Source organism: Phalangium opilio, unplaced genomic scaffold (genome assembly GCF_054372755.1).
Source record: "Phalangium opilio isolate 3A_F unplaced genomic scaffold, DU_Popi_V2 ptg000217l_1, whole genome shotgun sequence".
NCBI lineage: Eukaryota > Metazoa > Arthropoda > Arachnida > Opiliones > Phalangiidae > Phalangium > Phalangium opilio.
Genome location: NW_028324218.1, coordinates 6,237,779 through 6,257,554, shown reverse-complemented (window position 1 = coordinate 6,257,554; position 19,776 = coordinate 6,237,779). Strand labels below are relative to the sequence as shown.

The following is a 19,776-nucleotide window of genomic DNA, read 5'->3' as shown; positions in this document are numbered from 1 at the left end:
CTGGTTTGAGGTTTTTTTATCTGTAAAACCTCTGGTATTCCAACTTGTTACTCAGAACGATTTTAACAACTATTATAAAATCACATATTGGCCAACAGCACGTTTCAGAGTCAGGCAGGAAAAATAATACAATTTTGTAGTTGCCAACCTCAAAATCGGTTGGTACCCATTCCCAAAATCGGTTGGTACCCATTCCCAAAATCGGTTGGTACCCATTCCCAAAATCGGTTGGTACCCATTCCCAAAATCGGTTGGTACCCCTTCCCACTTTTCAGTCAGCCCAAAAATATTTTACTCATTTAAAACAACAAGTTTTTAAAAAAATAACCCACAGGTTATATATCATTTATTTTTTTCACAAAACATTTATTCACTTTCTAAATGATTCATAGAATCTCCTTGTGCAGGTTTTTTTCTTTTTTCTCTCCCTCCTTCACGGTCTGGTGCATATTTAATGAAGTTTTTTATAACAACTTCAATGTCGTAGTTTTTCGCTGATTTGAAATTTTCTTTAACCGCTTCTGCAAATAGATGGTGAAATTTATGTCAATACTTAAATAATAATTAGGATGGAAGAAATTTAGGCGCTTTAATGATTTTTTTATATTTATAATTAGGCCTACAGCTTATATTGTAATTTTTTTATTTACTGTTTAAATTATATTTTTTTATTTTAATTTACAGGGAAAATTCTAAACTAAAATACCTGCCTAAATTGTAAATATTTATATAGATAAATTTAAGATCTAAAATTATAAGATTTATCTTTAAACTTACCTATTATCACATCTTTCAGCTTCAAATTATTAAATGCTAATTTTCCATTTGCACCAATCCAATTGAATTTCAACATGAGAGTGTGAGAAAATAATTTTTTCATGATATTTCTGCACGTATCTTTGAGTCTTTTACCACCATAGGCTGCAAATCTTGTGATCTGTAAAAAACGAGATAAGTTCAATTACTCCCATTAATCGTTTGTGCAAAAAAAAGCTTCGCGCAATGTTCATGTAGTTTCATACACCTATAACTAGAGAACCGCTAAACCATGCCCATAACTGACGAAAGGGTTAAAAAAATTCAAAATCCGCCTACACTTCACACTGAAGTAGCGGGACAAAGGGATTTTTTTTGACATTGACAAACCATAGGGTGGAAAAGGTTATTACCGTTTGTTTCAAGTAGTCTTCATTTTCTAATATGTTTTGCAAGGCATTTATGTCGTCAATAGATTGTAGGGGCAGAGTAGGAAATCCTTCTATTTCTACAACATGGACTTGGCTATTTAAAGCAGCCTCCTTTTGATTTCTAAGAATCATTTCCACCTTTGAATTTAAATCTGCAAGCATCATAACAACCGTTTTTTGAAATTTGATTTGACTTTGTTCTGAAAAGCAGAAATGTTATAAAACATTTTTAATTATTTGAATCAAAGCAAACTTTACCATTCACGTAGGCTTGTCTATTGTTCGACTGCGAAGTCGATGGTACATTACTTGCATATTGAAAAGAAGTTGCTTGCGACACTGCGTTTGAATAGATAAAAAACAGTTAGGCCTTATAAAAAAATAAAATGCAAAATTCTCTACAGTTCAGAGTTCCCTTCAAACAGTTAGGGATATTTACCATGCTCATTAACATCTCTGAAGCAATTTTGAAAATACTCTGGCTCCATTCTGTAATTTCTCCTTTCTGGTGCTGTTGAATATAAATATTTTTGTAATGATATAATATGAAAAATGTACTTTAGAAATCACTTACGCGATAATCGCTCATTTCTGAGAGACATTTGACGCCAATTTTCATTCCGAAAAGTAACGTTTTCTCTATTTTCATGACTAGCTAGCACATCACGTCCATTGTCCATGATAAGAAGTGACTTAGTTTGTCGTTTTTCATTGCCAAGTGACTTAACACACACATTTCTTATTGGCTTAGCACTAATTAAATTTCTAGGTGGCGTGTCACGTTCATTAATGTTTCTAGGCGGCGTATCACATCCACTGTCGTCTCTGGGTGGTGTTTGACATATACTAACGTTTCTTGATGACGTACCCAATCCATTTTGAGGTGGCACATTGAGCCTATCGTCTTTTCTAGTTTGCGTATTTAATTCTTTATCACTTCTTGATGGAGTTGGACATTGGTTTTCATGGCTGGCTTGCTTATTTTGTTGATCGCAAGTTCCTTAGAAACATGTCAAACAAGATTTAATATTAAGCTATTAAAATTTTAACTTTAAAATTAAAATTAAAACCTGAAACTTAAAGTGTTCAACCTTGTTCAGTACTTAAAAGACGTTAACACTAACCTTCAAACAAATTGTGGTTATTTTCATTTTGTTCCAGTTGAGTTCCTACAGTGTGATCAATTTCGTTTTCACAATTAAACCCAGAGAATTCTGTTGCGTTAGATCCTAGAATACAAAGTTTCATGTGCGTCAGTATGTGTTAATTATATAGCTTTGTTTGAACATTTACTTGGACATTTTGGTGGAGTTGGTAATTTAAAGTTCCCTCTCATTTTTTTTCTCTTTTTGGTCATATTTGCACTAGTTGATGGAACACGGTTGTCTCGATAGATTTCCTCCTTTGGCAATTCTTCATCTAAGAAATTTCAGATTAAATATTTTTTCTCGAGGTAATATGATTAAAACCATACCAGGCTCAGAACTTTCATCACTACGGTGACGGTCTGGTTTTCTGGTAGTCTTCACACGTCTTTGTCCTCCTCTTCCTAATGTTTCAGCTTCGCTGGCTAGATCAGATGTTAATTCAGCTCTAGCTAAGAGCTCTCTAGCTCTACTGTAAAACACTAAAAATGATTTCTTTAGAACACATTCTTTTAAAAACGATTTGAATTTATGTATACTTGTTTTGTGCAAAGTTTTGCCTGAATATAAATTCCATGATTTTGGGTCATGAGCAACACATTTTGTGATAAAATTAATTATCTGATTATGAAATTTCGGTGGAGGCCAGTAGCACGAGGATTCGGTTGGACACCATCCTTGTGGAACAACCTCCACTGTTCCTTCACTTTCAAAACTGAAGACTACGTACATCTGAAATAATTGAAAAACTCAAAAGCTCGCACTGATCATTAGTGTGTTCATTTCTCTACAGTATGTATGCAAATCACACAAAATTCAAGAAATATCCTAACTTTATAAGTTTCCGAAACGTGAAAGATTTATAAACATAATTTTTTAAATATTTAAGTTTTTTAGATAACTAAATTAATATATGATTGTGATCCTAAATAAATTCTAAAGTTCCCTGGAATTTACAGACCCATGCGCGAGAGGGATAATTTTGGCGTATGAGGAATTCTCTTTATTTGGATACAGAAAGCACTTGTTATCTAGCTCAGAGAGAGAATAGGTGTTAACCTGTCTTGAAATTTTAGCATCAAAAATTCCTAATATGGATGAACTCATGGGATAATCAAAAACATTCTTATAAAATTTGCATGGATTCGCCAAGATTACAATTTCTTTTTCGATTGTTTGATAAATTTCGCATATTTTAATAACCTCACCAGATTTAAGTTTGAAACAACTATCTCTTGCATTAACTGAGATGGAAAACAATGGGGTCTGAACCGTTTTGAAAGATCTGGCATGACTTGGGACAATTGGGTTCCTGCTCTTGAAATAATTTTTTAATACTATTTCGCGAACTTTGGTGTTTTTAACTAAGAATTGTTTTTCGGTTAAACGTTTTTGAATTTGTTCTAGGGGCTTATTGGGCGATCGCACCATTTTTTTAAGCAGCTGCAAAAAATTTTCAAACGGGAAAGCACTATATGCATCTAATGGGCCAAATAATTTCACATCAGATGACAAATGCTTCAACGCATGAACATTTAAAACAACAAATTCTGGTCCGTACAAATCTGAGCTAGAAGAAACGAATTTGTCTAACAACTCCCCAGCATAGTCGCAAAGATCTTTACTTAAAACTGGAGATGTTAAAATGTAGATTGCGCATGACAGGAGTCGGAAGTGTTTTAGGACAACATCTGGTAATATTCCTTCACCCAAGACAGGACCAGTATACAGAAGAAATTGCCTGAATTCTGTAGCTTTCCACCTGTCAATATATCTTAAGCTTCTTGGTTTTCTGGCAAATTCACTTGGAATGTATTTCCGGCACCCATCAAGTTTTTTGGAGAAATCCATCACCATCTGACTGCTCAAACGAACATTATAACTACCCTTTTTAATCATGAAGTTGAGCATCCTCCTCATAACTCCCAAACAAACGACATGCATGTAGTCGAGGGGAAATTGCCTTACTAAATCCATATTTAAGTGTTCTAGGGGTGTAAGGGGTCCAACTAAATGGTGCTCTTCGTTTTCTTGGTTTCGAAAAGAAGTGTTAGTACGCAAATTTATGCACTCGTTTTTCGCACTACCAGGTAAAAATACAGTACGATTGTTTTCTCTGTAACCTCTAATAGTACACTTATCGCAAGAAAAAAAACCTGTATGACCCTTGGTATGCTTAACAAAACTTCTAGCTGGAGAATCTACAATATAGGGACCATCAAGTAAACATTCATAGGTTTTCGTACCGTGAGTAAAACCATTTTCATTCAGGTCCCTTAATTCTCTTAATAAAGGTTCTAAGTATTCGACTAGTGATCCAGGTTTGCTTTCGCCGCAAAATATTCCTACAGGAAAAACATCGCTCATAAGACCATGTGGAAATTTGTAAACTGCGCCTAAAATGGGCCAGAAACTTTTATTTGACGCCTTGAATAATGGTATTCCGTCAATGTTTATAGCGAATGATAAGGGATGACAATAATGCAGATTAGACGCTAAAAACTGAGAGATACCTTGATTAAACCCAATATGCCAATATTCACCCCCATTTACTATATTGATATCAGTGACGTTTCTCTTAGTAGACAAAAGTGTTCTAGAGTCTTTAGGAAGATCCTCATGTCCATGAGTTCTTAAAATTACCAACAAACTGTTTAGCCTAACCGTGTCAATGCTATAAATCAAAGCCCAGTTTCGAATATCTTCCCGAATGGTGGGTAACTCACTACAAGAACTGCTACTCTCGCTATCAAATGAAGAACTATCATTAAATCTGTCATAACTATCAGTTGATACACTTTTAGACTCTTCATCTAAAGCAAGATCTCCTTCTCCCCAGTGTGACTGCACAAATTCTTGTGCAACATTTAACTCACAACTGCCCTCTGAATCTCCAATAACTGAAAACTCCGCTTCAATATTCTCTGAGAAATCAGAATCATAAAAGATATTGGAAGCCTGTTCTTCTATTCGTTTAATGTAGCTAGCCCTTTTTCTACGAAGTTGCCGCTTGCTTAATCCATTTCTTTCGTCTTTCTGATAGTCCCCACGAACTATTTTGGATTTTTTGCTATTCATATTTAATTAATAAGTTTGTAAATTTTATAAATCAAAATGCATAATTAAATTTTGAACTTTAAAATAAATAGGGTCAGTGTGCCTAACTTTGGACAGCTGCAACTTTAGACACTTTTATTATAAAAATCATATTTAATTACTGGATGCATCAAATTGATAATGAAATAGCTTATTTTAAAGCTTAGAATGTGAGGAATTTAGAAAAAAATACTTCAAAGTCGTAGAATAACATCCGACTACGTTACGAGCCAAATTAGCCCACTCCCCAAACTCGTCCATTTAAATTACGGCCAAATTTGGCGGGGGTCAACCCTTTGGTCCCGGGAAATAAGGTTTGACGAAAATTAGAGAAATCATACCTGAACAAACTAGAAACCATTCGAAAGAGCAACTTTTTGGCTTCATAATCCGTATTTTAAACACTGTCTTACGCGGGAAATTCGACGAAATATTCAGCTTTAAAAACACATGGGCAAATTTCTAACTTTGGACACTTTCATGCTGGCCGATTTCTCCGTTTGTTAACACTAATTAACTCGCGATATTAGCCTTTTTTAGAATTTAAAACAATAAGGGACACGTTATTAAACACGGAACAAAAAAAAAAGAAAAAAAGTCCTCAGTTTGTTAAAATTGTTACGCGGCAAACAGCGCGCCAAAATTAAAGGCTAGAGCAGACGGCGCGATTCTCTCCGCGGTTCGATTCGGATCGGATCTCTCAAAACCGTTACGTAGCGCTACAATAGAACTACAAATTGGCGCCAATTTCAATTCGAAGACTGCGAAGTTTTATTTAACAATTGTGATTCGCCTAATGCGTCCCCAAGTCACCCTTTTTTCGCTGTCCAAAGTTAGGAAGGGGTGTCCAAAGTTAGGAAGGGGGCGTCCAAAGTTACATAGAAGTGTCCAAAGTTGAGCACGAATTCGGCCTTTGGGGAACTCTACTTTGTGAAAAATGTATTCCATTTTAAAAGTTGAAAACTTGTGAGAATGTGTCTTAAGAATGCTTCTCTCCATTGCTTTTTTAATTTTGAGTCTAACATATAAGCAACGGAAGTTATTCAAGGTTATGCAAAAAGTGTCCAAAGTTATGCATACTGACCCTATCAAGCTTTTAACTCGAAAGAAGAAAAAAATCAAGAAAAAAGTTTAACTAAAAACTCTAGAGATATTTCCTTCCCCTTTTCTTGCCTTACACTTTAGAACATTGTTGCTAGATCACCTGTTGCCTCAAAAACATGGTGGCAGCACTGCCAGAATAGGAAAAACCCCTTAAACTCGACCTTAGTTAAAACATTTGGTGTTTACGTACAATTATTAAATATGGCTTTTTAACTAAATCGTTAATTATCTTTATAAATTTGGTTAGGTCTTACTTATTTTACTGATTAGTTTAAATTGGTTTTTATATAGAAAATGTTTAACTGTTTTACTAGTTCAAATTAATAAAAACAGGTTAAGGCTTAATAAACAGTGAACAAAGCGATAAAACTGAATACCCTTTCCTTAAGAAAAGTAAACCTTCTAAACGTATTAAATTAAAATGTTTTCAAAATTAACAGAAGAAATTTAAACTTACCTTTCTTCAATTAAATGTGGAATGAGCGAAATATAATTCCCTCGACGAAACTTGGATCTTTTATAAACCGCTTCGAATTCACAAAATGGCTGACCTCACGGACGCGAGAAAGCGAAAAATGAATATAGGCCTAGTACCCACGTTGTAAGAATTAAAACAGACAATGTCAAGGCCGAACAGGCGCGACTCCCGCTAAAACTTTGACGCGCTAGGAGGTATAAGGTAGGGTGAAAGTAGCTCTCTACGGAAATTTTCCAGGAATTTTCTTACGAAATCTACCATCCTCTTGAAAAAATAAGTTCACTGACCTAGCGCCTTCTGGCTAATTAACGTTGTTCAAGTAAACTTAAAAAACTTAAAATAAAATTTTATCTATAATTTAAAAAAAATATCACTGTAAATGGGATTTTTTTAAATACTTTAAAATTAATAAAATTTTATAATTAGACACAAACCTTAACCACCTATTGGCAAAAAGATAAAGTTAAACACCATAAGATAACACCATTTGATTTTATAGTCGTAATAGGGTTGGGACAATAGTGAAATGAAAATGTAAATTACAAGTTAATGTAAAAAATATCAATCTAATAATGGCACCTTATAAAATAAGCTTAAAATATTACATAAAAATTAGTTTTAATTGATTTATCTTGGTATTGAAAAAAACTCAGACGGATGGGCAATGGTTTTATGGTTGGTGAAATTCTTTATAAATTTGGATCAGTCGGATTAAAGTCAGAAAGCGACTACAAAACGACTCCGACGGTAAACCAACTCCCCGACTCCTACCCAACTCGAAAACGGATGCCTTGTGCTACTAGGGTAGTTACTAGTCTAGTATGTCGACTCGAGCTCTCAGCGTAGGTATGGGGCTCGGTTAGAATTCTACGGAATTTTTCAAATAAACCGGTTTCATATTTAGTTACTCTTTTATATATTATGAAAGAGTGGCCAAGCGTGAGTAATTTTAACACCAAACCGTAACTTCCTTTTATTTTAAATTGATTGGAGATGTGTAGTTAGTTGTTATAGTTAACGAGGTTTTATTTTTTATTATAATTTACTTTAATTATTTTGTTTAAGTGTTGAATCGCAATTTCAAGTGCAGATGTACATACTTTTAATATCAGCATAGGTTTATGAGATGTGTTCAGATAAGTATGAGGCTAACTATACGATTCGTAATGCTACAGCTCGAGCTAGAACGAGAATTGAAGTCCTACACTCGGTGGTTAATTTTGCAGGACTTCCATCTTCCTATTTAGTCTGTACCCGGGATAGATTTAATTTTAGAAGTAGGAATGGAGAACGGTTAGTATTTACTTCAGTCCGACTCATAGCCCTATATAGAGTCCCTCCCTCCAAAACGTAACGAAAAGTTTAAATTATCTTATTGGCTGAGTTAAACTACGTTTTGATGACGTTGCTGATGGGGATGGCGAAAAATACGTAATTCCTTTTTACCTCTGTCGCTATAACCCGCCTCTTCTTTCATACCCCCGTTCCCGGGGGTAAGCCTTTGACTACAGGGCCTCACCAAGCGTCGCTTTACCTCGAATCTATGACCTACCTCACTCACTTCAAAATTACAAGCATCCAGTTTGTAACCAGTGACAAACTTATGGAACATATCTATCTTATGAACTTATGATTGGTAGTTGTTATTAAATAACAATTTTAAGTGCACTTAAGTGAGTTCAAGGTTTATGATTATTGTAAAGGGTCAAAGCTTGGGTTAACCATAGATAAAGATTATGTTTTTCGTAATTTTTAATATTCCGACTTTGAATGGAATTTTGGAAATTTGATCTAAGTGGTCTAAATTGCTTTAAAAATCAAGATCTTTCAAGATTAAAGAAAGCTTTCTTCAAGGAAAAAATTATCCTTATTCTCCACTGACTTAGGAGGAGTAGCTTTGCATGATTAATAATTAGTGAAACTCCTTAATTTTGCTAATTGTAGTCCTTGTTTTGTTTTTGTTGTTATCGTTATTGTGTTGTCTGCTTAGTGAACTGCCTAGTGCTTTCATTTAAGTGATTAGAACCTCATGGTAAACAAAACCTTTTAAATAGTAAAATTTGTTTATTTTGTGGAATTTCGTCCCTATCACCTTGTTGATGTGTTTATGATTTAGGTTTTTTTAACAGAAATAATGTAAAAATAATAATAGTTAAATTTTTTACAGATATAATCCAACTTAATTTTATTTCCTGGTGTGATTCATCTTAACTTAACCCCATCCATTAAACTTAATTAAAAAAATGATTATTTTTCGTAATATTACCTCAATTTCCGTTTTTATTGTGTTAAAATAACATTAATTTTGAATATTGTTGTTTATTCAAGTTTATAAACAAAAGAATACTAATGAACCTTAAATTCTTCGAATGAATATTACAACAAATACTACCAAAAGCCTGCTAAGTATCCAAATTCCTTTATATATTTTCTGCTAAAGCATAGCTTACTCGATCATGCGTCAGTAAAGCATGATGGAGTGAGCTATGGCTAAAGAAAAGGTGCTAACGATGTGGCGGCATCTCGATGCACTGTCCGGAACGAAGTTGAAAAATTTTCAAACTAGACCCGCGAATCACCTTGTTGATGTGTTTATGATTTAGGTTTTTTTTAACAGAAATAATGTAAAAATAACAATAGTTAAATTTTTTACAGATAATGTAAAAATAACAAATTAAACAGAAATAACGTAAAAAGTAACAGGAATAACGTAAAAAATAATGGAAATAACGTAAAAAATAATGGAAATAACGTAAAAAATAATGGAAATAACGTAAAAAATAATGGAAATAACGTAAAAATAACAGATAGGAATAACGTAAAACTAACAGATAGGAATAACGTAAAAATAACAGATAGGAATAACGTAAAAATAACAGATAGGAATAACGTAAAAAAAATAAAGGGAATAAAGTAAAAAACAACGGGAATAACGTAAAAAACAACGGGAATAACGTAAAAAACAACGGGAATAACGTAAAAAATAACGGGAATAACGTAAAAAATAACGGGAATAACGTAAAAAATAACGGGAATAACGTAAAAAATAACATAAATAGCGTAAAAAATAACTGAAATAACGTTTAACTAACAGTAGCAAATTAAAATAATAGATGAAATGTACTATATAAAATAATATTATAAAATTTATGTATAAAACAATTGAGCAACTGCAATATACTTTATAAAAATTATATTGTATATATGAAAAATTGAGGCTGTAGCGAGTAGTATAATTAATAACGAAATCACTGCTCGGAATCTACTGGGGGTGAAATACGAACGTCAAAAAACAACTTTTTGCTTTTGTACCAACTGTATCTGTTATCGAAAATCATCGTATCTGAAAAAATGCAAATTAGAAATTTGCATAAAGAACTTACTATCTGTCAAAGGCTTAGTGAAGAAAAACAGTCCTTACAAATCCCGCTTTTATCGCAGAGCAAACTTCCTTCTTCTGGCACCAGATTGCAGTTTACCCTTGTCACTGGCAGAATATAAGTCTTATCGGTAGCCTTATTATTATCGGGTTTGAAATATACACCGAATCCAATATCCAGGTCTTCAGTTTCAAAATTCCATGTTATTGTCGAGCCTGGTTCATCGACTTTGAATTCAATTTTATGAGACGAGTTTCTATCCACTGTTTCGCATTGTAGTTTGTCATTAACAACACGTTGTTTGGCCTTAGTTAAGTAGTAGGTTTCTGGTACGACGCCTCCCATTCCAATCTAATTAAATTGTTTAATTATTAGCGTATCATTTTATTGTTTTTATTAGCTGTTGCTCGCGTGTAATAAGAATTTCAAGTGATATAAAGAATGGGTAGCTTTTACTGACGACTAATATTTTTGTAGCACCCTAGGAGCGAAGGCACTCGGCGTTGCCCGTCAGCCCGTCGGGATGCATTTTTTATTCGTTTTCACGCGGACATTATTCCATAAAGAAGGGTTTTTAAGTTTTTGGCCGCCATTTAAAAAGATGGCAACAAATCGAACCCAAAAGACCATTCAGCCCGTCTATAGGTTAAAGGAAACCAGTGTACTAAATATTTGTGAAATCGGTTGAAACGCGCGGACTTTGTTGCATAGAGAAGATTTTATACATTTCTGGGCGCCATTTATTAAGATGGCGGCAGATTTAAAAAATCGTTCTTAGTACGCGCCTACTACTTATGAGTAACGTTCCTGCAAAGTTTCAGCCTTAAAGGGCAAGCGATTTGGGCTGGGCGTTGATTATCAGTCAGTCAGTCAGGACTTTGAGATATAGATTACTAATTAATTACCTTTGATGAGCAGTAAGGGTTTCCATCAATTTCATCAACGGCTGTACCACCCCAGTTGACCGGAAGTTGACCGGCATCGATAACTTTTAGTAATTCTTCTTTCCAACCATCTAAGATATTAAATGATTAATTATTTTTAATTAGAGATCTTATCGTTAATTAAATAAATACCTTTTCCATAAATGATTATTTTGCTCTTGGTGTCTTCGCTCAAAAATGGTTTTAACATAGCGTATAAAACGAAAAATATCCTTGGTGCTGCATGCGAAAGAGGCGTTGAATTTAGTTTTAATTTAAGCAATTAGTTCAAGAATAGACCCCGTTTCAAAAGCAATTATTTTTTACCATTGATGACAAAAACCTTTTTGAGGCATTCGGGGTAATGGGCTTCCAATGCCTTAAGAACGGTCGTGAGAATTTCAAAAACTAAAAATTTTAAAAATAAAAAATGAAGAATTTTAGATTGCAATTAAAATAGGTATTTTATCGTAACTAGCTTCGTAATATCAGAAGGGGATACTAGATGAAGGGTGACACAAGCGCATGCGCCTTTAAACGCTAATAGATATAGTAATGATGAGGGAACTATTTATCGCGTATGTGCATGATTCGGTTTAGTAACCTTGCTCGGGGATAGATTTAATTTTAGAAGAAGGAATGGAGTTTTTACTTCAGTCCGACTCATAGCCCAGTTTAGAGCCCCTCCCTCCAACACGTAACAAAAAGTTTAAATTATCTTATTGGCTCACTTAAACTACGTTTTGATGACGTTGCTGACGGGGGCGGCGAAAAAGACGTAATTCCTTTTTACCTCTGTCGCTATGACCCACCCGCCTCTTCTTTCATACCCCCCCCGGTCCCGTGGAAGGGGGGGGGACTTTGACGCGCGCCCAGATTACTCTGTTCTCCATTCCTACTTCTAAAATTAAATCTATCCCTGCCTTGCTATAATAAATGTTAAGGGATGTTGGGGAAGAATCATGTTACTATTACGAATTACCCCGCTTTGTGTGCAAGTACATACACTTCTTTCGAAGAGAAGTACAATATACTTCTGTTGCAATTAACAATTAGTCTTACCAGGCCGCCATATAAAATCCTGCAACTTGAAATTAATAACGTCAACGATAATGATTTGCGATGATACAAGTTTTCCATGCTGCCATTTTGAAAGACGACATACATTTAATTAAAATTAAAAACGAATAATTAATTATAGCAGCTTACTTTTTCGCTTTGTTTCTTATTTAATCTCTCCATTAATTCAAGAATAAGGATGTAGTATTTAATCATATTAGGCATTTTGCAAGAAGAGACGAGTCCTCTGACGTCAGAGTATCCCAAATTGATGTACCATATATTAGAACCGTCTTTATCTTCGCCATACTTTCCAAATGGGACGTATTTTTCAAGTACTTCGGGTGGTTTGTACTTGTCCTCGTAAACGGAGTCCAGTTTCATTTCTTTACGCCATTTTAAACTCTGTTCCGCGTATCAATTAAAAATAAAACGTTTAATTAGGGGTTAATTATCACTAGCGTAGGGTTAATGGCTCCGTCCCAATTGTGTAGCCATTTTCACCTTACGTATCTAGGCGGGCTTTGAGGGAGGAGCTAGACTAATCATTGCGTATTATAAATTTTGAATCAACACCAATAACTTATCTCGCTGTGCTTTGAACATCGCGCCATCCCTGACCTCGCGTTGCCTATATGACATCACATTCACATGGGCTCAACTTATAGTTAGTTCTCAAGCCCCGCCCATGTAGATATTGACATGGATGATATGGGGTCACAATGATTCCTATTAGCTATATGTATTCATGATTTATAAGTTAAGGTGTATTGTACTTACAGCTCTTAGCATATTTTCCGCATCTTTTACCACAAATGCTCGAGCTAAAATTAATTAACATAAACAATAAATAATTTTAATAGCAAAGAAATTGAATCTATACAAGAAGTGATATCTAATTTACTAGGGAGAAGGTATAAGATGACTAAGTATTCCCGCGCCATAGTCCCAGTCCCCCTTTCAAATCACAAGGGGGCGACGTAAAAGGAGGCCGGGCTATTTCGCCTCTCCTCAGTCGGAAAATATGACTGTAATTTTCGTCATTCGCTAACGTGCACGAGTTTTCAAGAACCAATGAGATCATTGCTGGTTGTAATTTAGAGGCGTCGGGTATTAACTCCGGACACGTCTACGTTTGGACTGGAGATAAAGCTGGAACTGTGGCGAATTTGTAACTTCTCCCTAATAAACTAGATATCACGTCTTGATCTATATAAAACTTAACTATAAAAAACGAAATTTCTAAGGCTAGTTAAGTTAATTAAAAATAGTTTGCCAGAATAATAAATTTAATCTAATCACGTAATATATCTTAACCAACCTTTCGGATTAAATTTGGCGTTTATTTATCTTACCTTTTAACCATTTATGCAAAAAATAGTCGTTATGGTGCGTTTCCAATATGTCCTTGGTAGCTAACCTCAACTTGAAAAATACGGATTATTACATTTTTCTTTTGAAAAATAAAAAGACCTTTACGACCTCATTTTTTGTTATTTTTATTTTCATTTGATGTTGTAAAGGGTAGAATAATCTTGATTCTCAAAAAATTCAAGGTTTACTACTATTTAATTTTGGTCAAAAATAACCAGTTATTTCTAATTTGAAAAATGAAGCCAAAATTAATAAAAAAAAAAAATTAAAAATAACTTTACCCCAAGTAATTTGCAATTAAACTTTTGGATATTAAATTTCAAAATCTTTTAATTATATAAATTTATCGTTAAAGTTGAAGTAATATAAGAAATACATGTGGCTAATTGGAATAATTGTGTAGAAGCTATTTTCACTCAACGTATCCAGGCGGATTTTAAGGGAAGAACTATGCTAGACTTATCATTATATATGACGATTTTATCTTATCTCTCTGCGCACTCGAGTTGCTACCAACCAATGAGATTGCAGTTAGAAAGACGCCATCAGAATTATAAGGCGTGACGCGTAGTAAGTTCTCAACCCCGACCAGGGTGAAAAATAAGGAATTTTTTTAAACTGGACATTGGGCCAACGACACCCCTGGACTGGAATAAATAAACTGGTCATGACCAATTGACCAGGGCAGATCGTCCGCTAAACTAAAGAAGTGGATAATTAAAGTATTTGATTTTATGTCTGGACTTTGGTTACCCTTGAGTTTTCTTAGTGGTCCCGTGAACCACTGACCCCCCTCCGATTTAATTTTTAAACTGGTCATTCATTTGCCCTGTGCCACCGCCTTATTTCCCACGTTGACCTCAACCCACAAAACCCGAATTTATAAAAATTAACATGGCAGATTTGGGGGTCGCAATAATTCCTCTTAACTGTATGTATTCCTGGGTTTTTTTTAATATCAATTAAGTTCTGAGCACTTTTAATCAGGGGTTTAAATATGACATTAAACTATACAAATTAATTACCAATTAAATTAGATTAAAATTATCCTACCTCCTTTATTTTGGTTCTTTGCTCTTCTGTCAAATCTTGCACAAATTTTAATTGCAATTTCGTAACTTCCGGACTTAAATTATTCTCCCAAATATCCTTATCAAGATGCGACTCTATAGTAGTGGGCATGATGGTGTTGTCGGAGACGGTTTAACCGTATATGCGAGCAAATTTTCTTAAACAACTCTTTTCTACCAAATTTTCCAATAAAATAAATTGGCGGTGCCCAATTTTTGGGGTAATAGAGTTAAAAGTCTTCATTAAAATTCCTCACCATACGTTAGTAGTTAATTATATCGTCAAGGCCATTTGTAGTTACAAGCTAAACCCGCTTGCTCGATTGTTGAATCAGCTTGCCTCAGGTACAACTTTTTTTTACAACGGTCATATGATGTACTGTACATTACATCACAAGTTTATAAGATATGTTCCTTCCATAAGAATGACACTACCTATACTTTGTCGTAATGCTACTGAGAGACTTATAGCAGCTCGAGATAACTAGTTCGAGAAGGAGAACGACGGAAGCGAGAATTCAATTGAAGTCCTAAGTACACTCGGTGCACGTGGTTAATTAATTTTGCAGCTAGTACTTCCATCTAGGTCCTATTTAGTTGGCATTACTAAGCCCCCTTTGACAGCAGCGCCTCACTCACCAGGCCTCCCTCGCTTTACCTCCTCGAATCTATGACCTCACTCACTCACTCACTCACTCACTTCAAAATTACAAGCCTTTCAGTTTGTAACCAGAGATTAATTAAACAAACTTATGGAAGGAACATATCTTATGAACTTATGATTGCCTTAAGGACTGGTATGATGGAAATTCGCAATTGATTGTAAGTAACACAATTGGAATTGGGATGATCGATAATGATTTAGTAATTTTCATGTCAGAGATTTGAAATTGAAATTATTATCGAATTGAAGAAAATTAATGAAAATATTCTCAATTTCAAATTATATTAGAAAGGGAGTTGTTATTTTCATCATAAGTTCCTAAGATATGTGCATCATAAGATTGTCACTGGTTACAAACTGGAGCTTGTAATTTTGAAGGGAGTGAGGTAGGTCATAGATTCGAGTGGTAAAGCGAGGGAGGCCTGGTGAGGCGCTGCTGTCAAAGGCTTAGTACAGACTAAATAGGATTATATGGAAGTCCTGCAAAATTAACCACCGAGTGTAGAACTTAAATTAACTCGCTTCCGTCGCTCTCCTTCGAACTAGTTATCTCGAGCTGTAAGTCTCTCAGTAGCATTACGAATCGTATAGGACGTGTCATACTTATGGAACATATCTTATAAACTTATGTTTTCATGTATGTTCTTTAAAATAATCTACTTTAGCATCAATAACTCTTGATGTAAACTCCGGTAAGAGAAATTAAATTGATGTTTCCGCGTTAATCTAACTTAATTTTATTTCCTGGTGTGATTCATTTTAACTTAACCCCATCCATTAAACTTTAATTTCAAAATGATTATTTTTCGTAATATTACCTCAATTTCCGTTTTTATTGTGTTAAAATAACATTAATTTTGAATATTATTGTTTTTTCAAGTTTATAAACAAAAGAATACTAATGAACCTTAAACTCATCGTATGAATATTACAGCAAATAATGCCAAAAGCGTGCCAAGTATCTTAAAATGTTTTATACATATATTTTCTGCTAAAACATAGCATACTCGATCATGCGTCAGTAAGGCATGATCGAGTGAGCTATGGCTAAAGAAACGGCGTTAACGAAGTGGCGCCATCTCAATGCACTGCCCGGGAAAAGTTGAAAAATTTTCAAACTAGACCCGCGAATCTTTTACGTAATCGTAGACCAGGGCCGGAAATAAGAAAACTTTCTTATAGGACATGTGTCCAGTGACCCCCCACCCCCGTTTGACTTGAAAATTTATAGGACATTGTCCACTGTAGTGTGCAAAAATAGTGTCGTATCTTCAAGCTATCAATACTTCGGAAACCCCTTCGTTTTTAAAAAAATTATGGGACATTTTAAAATTTTATTGGCCAATGTCCAGTGTCCTGGGCTTATTTCCGGCCCTGGTTGTAGACAAGTGTCTAATTAAGCGAGCAACGTCAAATTTTAATCAAGGGCCTTTTGAACTATCGCAATTACAACTTAGATTAATGTTACAAAATAAAAGTCTGTAGTTTTTATAGTGAATTTAAAATTCAAGGTTAAGTAAATCTAAGTGTATTTAGCCTCTAGCTATTGAAGGTCTCTGACGCAAGTAAAGGTAGTATTATAACAATTAAAAAGAAATAAAACTCACATTTGGCCCTATAGCATATATTTATACTATTTAGATAAGCTATCATTTACTTATCTAATGATATAGGTACTACAGCAAATGCGTTTTAATATTAAAAAAAATATCACGTGATTAAAATATATCATCAAAATAATTATGTAAATAAACCAGTAAGTAATCTAGACGGTCCCATTTACGATCCTAAAACCTCAGGTGGAGATATACGTACGTCATATAACACCTTTTTGCTTTTGTACCAACTGTATCGATTGTCGAAAATGATAGTATCTGTACATACAAATGATATTAATTAGGAACTCAATTAGATCTCAAAGACATAAATTAAGATAGGGTTTTAAACAGTATTGTCCAAATTTGATGGACTGGTGCAACTTTGTAGCCCTATCAAGATTCAAGAAGCGATGTCTAGGGATAAGGTATAAATTCGCGCCACATTTCCAGCTTTATCTCCAGTCCAAACGTGACGTAGGTCCGGAGTTAATCCCCGCCGCTTCTAAATTACAACCAGCATCTTACTGGTTCTTGAAAACTCGTGCACGTCAGCGCGACGCGAATGATAACGAAAATTACAGTCATATTTTCCGACTGAGGAGAGCTAGCGAAATAGCCCGGTCTCTTTTTACGTCCCTTGTATTTTGAAAGGGGGGGGGACTGGGACTATGGCGCGTGAATACTTTGGCATCTTATACCTTCTCCCTAGTAAACTAGATATCGCTTCTTGGCCCTATCTAACGTCTTTGTTGCCCACAATGTTACCATCTTAACAAAGCAGACTTACAAATCCCGCATTTGTCGCAGAGTAAGCTGCCTTCTTCCGGAGCTATGCTGCAGTTAACCCTTGTCACTGGCAAAATGTAGGTCTTTTCTGTAGAAGAATTATTATCGGGTTTGAAATATACACCGAATCCAATATCGAGGTCTTCAGTTTCGAAATTCCATGTTATTGTCGAGCCAGGTTCATCGACTTTGAAGTCGATTTTATAAGTCGAATTTTTGTCCACTGTTTCGCTTTGTAACTTATCGTTTACGACACGTTGTTTGCCCTTAGTTAAGTAATAGGTTTCTGGGACGACACCTCCCATTCCAATCTAATTAATTTGGTTAATTATTAGCGTATGATTACATTGTTTAATTACTTATTAATTACCTTTGATGAACAGTAAGGATTCCCATCAATTTCATCAACGGCTGTACCACCCCAGTTGACCGGAAGTTGACTGGCGTCGATAACTTTAAGTAATTCTTCTTTCCAACCGTCTAAGATATTAAGTTGTTAATTAGTTTTAATTAGAGATCTTATCGTTAATTAAATTTAAATACCTTTTCCATAAATAATTATTTTGCTTTTGGTATCTTCGCTTAAAAATGGCTTTAACATAGCGTACAGAACGAAAAATATTCTGGGTGCTGAAATATTTATATTAATTAGTTTTAATTATAATAATTTAATTAAAACTACAATTATGGCAAGACAATTCTTACCATTGATTATAAACACCTTTTTAAGGCAATAATTATAGTGTGATTCCAACACTTTGAGACCGGTTGTGATAATTTCGAAAACTGTGGGTTAAATCAATTAACTCATTCATTCATTAATTAATTAAGAGTAAAATTATTATAGGTGTTTTAAAGATCCGTGTCAAAGGTCACCCACACAATGCACGCGTGTAAATCAAAATTAATTGAACATTATAAATATAAAAAAATAATCAATTTCGTTAGAAAATATTTTTTCGAACTGATAAATTGTAGCTGGCTGGGATAGATTTAATTTTAGAAGCAGGAATGGAGAACCGTTAGTATTTACTTCAGTCCAACTCTTAGCCCAGTATAGAGCCTCTCCCTCCAACACGTAACGAAATGATTAAATTATCTTATTGGATGCTCACTTGAACTACGTTTTGATGACGTTGCTGACGGGGACGGCGAAATATACGTAATTCCTTTTTACCTCTGTCGCTATGACCCGCCTCTTCTTTCATACCCCTCCGTCCCGGGGAAGGGGGTCCGGGACTTTGACGCGCGCCCAGATTACTCTGTTCTCCATTCCTACTTCTAAAATTAAACCCATCCCTGGATGTAGAAAAATGCACTGACTTGGTCGCCATATAAAATCTTGCAGCTTGAAATTTACGACATCAACGATAACATTAGTGGATGTTACTAGTTTTCCATGCTGAAAATTTTAATTTAAACATGCTAATTAAAATTTGACTTTAATAGGATGAATTTCTTCTCATAAAGTACTCATTAACTTTATATTATAATATTCCTAATTGCAATTATTAATAAACTTACCAATTCAGTTTGTCTATTGTGCATCTTGTCCACTGATTCAAGGATAATCGTGAAGTATTTAATGAAATCCTTCATTTTGATTGAGTACACAATCCCTCTAATATCTACGTTTCCCAAATTGATGTAAAAAATGTTTGAACCATCTTTGTCATGACCGTATTTTCCAAACGGAGCATATTTTTCAAGTACCTGCATTGAAAAACAAACACTGTCAACCATTTATTCATACAAAGTTGCAAATTTGCAACAGAATTTGCAAAGTTTTTACCTCAGCAGGCACGTAATTGCTTCCCTTGCCAAGAGAGTCCAATTCCATCTCTTTACGAAATTTTAAGTGCTATTAAAATTTTTAAAATTGCGTAATTAATTTAACTGAACACCTTAAGGG

General features: G+C 34.5%; 3 protein-coding genes across 4 annotated transcripts; all 3 read right to left on the bottom strand.

The window, feature by feature from the left end:
* Positions 1 to 312: 312 nt before the first annotated feature.
* Positions 313 to 7,803, bottom strand: LOC149615941 (uncharacterized). Of its 2 annotated transcripts, none has more exons than XM_089857506.1 (11): positions 6,990 to 7,803; positions 2,872 to 3,064; positions 2,662 to 2,814; positions 2,481 to 2,606; positions 2,312 to 2,416; positions 1,762 to 2,187; positions 1,627 to 1,698; positions 1,446 to 1,526; positions 1,170 to 1,339; positions 778 to 937; positions 313 to 521 (listed from the first exon to the last, which is right to left on the bottom strand). In XM_089857506.1, the coding sequence occupies exons 2-11, from the start codon at positions 3,062 to 3,064 to the stop codon at positions 367 to 369; spliced, it is 1,641 nt and encodes a 546-aa protein (XP_089713632.1). In that variant the 5' UTR covers positions 6,990 to 7,803; the 3' UTR covers positions 313 to 366. The 2 variants fall into 2 exon arrangements, with proteins under 2 accessions (XP_089713632.1, XP_089713631.1); XM_089857505.1 differs by having other exon boundaries at positions 1,170 to 1,387; positions 6,990 to 7,802.
* Positions 7,804 to 10,136: 2,333 nt separating this feature from the next.
* On the bottom strand, positions 10,137 to 13,835 carry LOC149615940 (SEC14-like protein 2). Its single transcript, XM_089856111.1, has 9 exons — positions 13,728 to 13,835; positions 13,153 to 13,196; positions 12,523 to 12,777; positions 12,376 to 12,454; positions 11,641 to 11,721; positions 11,467 to 11,553; positions 11,296 to 11,405; positions 10,432 to 10,741; positions 10,137 to 10,353 (listed from the first exon to the last, which is right to left on the bottom strand). Exons 2-9 carry the CDS (start codon positions 13,162 to 13,164, stop codon positions 10,259 to 10,261), a joined length of 1,029 nt encoding a protein of 342 aa, XP_089712237.1. The 5' UTR covers positions 13,165 to 13,196; positions 13,728 to 13,835; the 3' UTR covers positions 10,137 to 10,258.
* A 2,487-nt stretch (positions 13,836 to 16,322) lies between these two features.
* Positions 16,323 to 19,768, bottom strand: LOC149615939 (SEC14-like protein 3). Its single transcript, XM_089857511.1, has 8 exons — positions 19,657 to 19,768; positions 19,389 to 19,577; positions 19,188 to 19,266; positions 18,570 to 18,650; positions 18,408 to 18,494; positions 18,235 to 18,344; positions 17,866 to 18,175; positions 16,323 to 17,354 (listed from the first exon to the last, which is right to left on the bottom strand). Exons 1-8 carry the CDS (start codon positions 19,702 to 19,704, stop codon positions 17,260 to 17,262), a joined length of 999 nt encoding a protein of 332 aa, XP_089713637.1. The 5' UTR covers positions 19,705 to 19,768; the 3' UTR covers positions 16,323 to 17,259.
* Between the last annotated feature and the right edge of the window lie 8 nt (positions 19,769 to 19,776).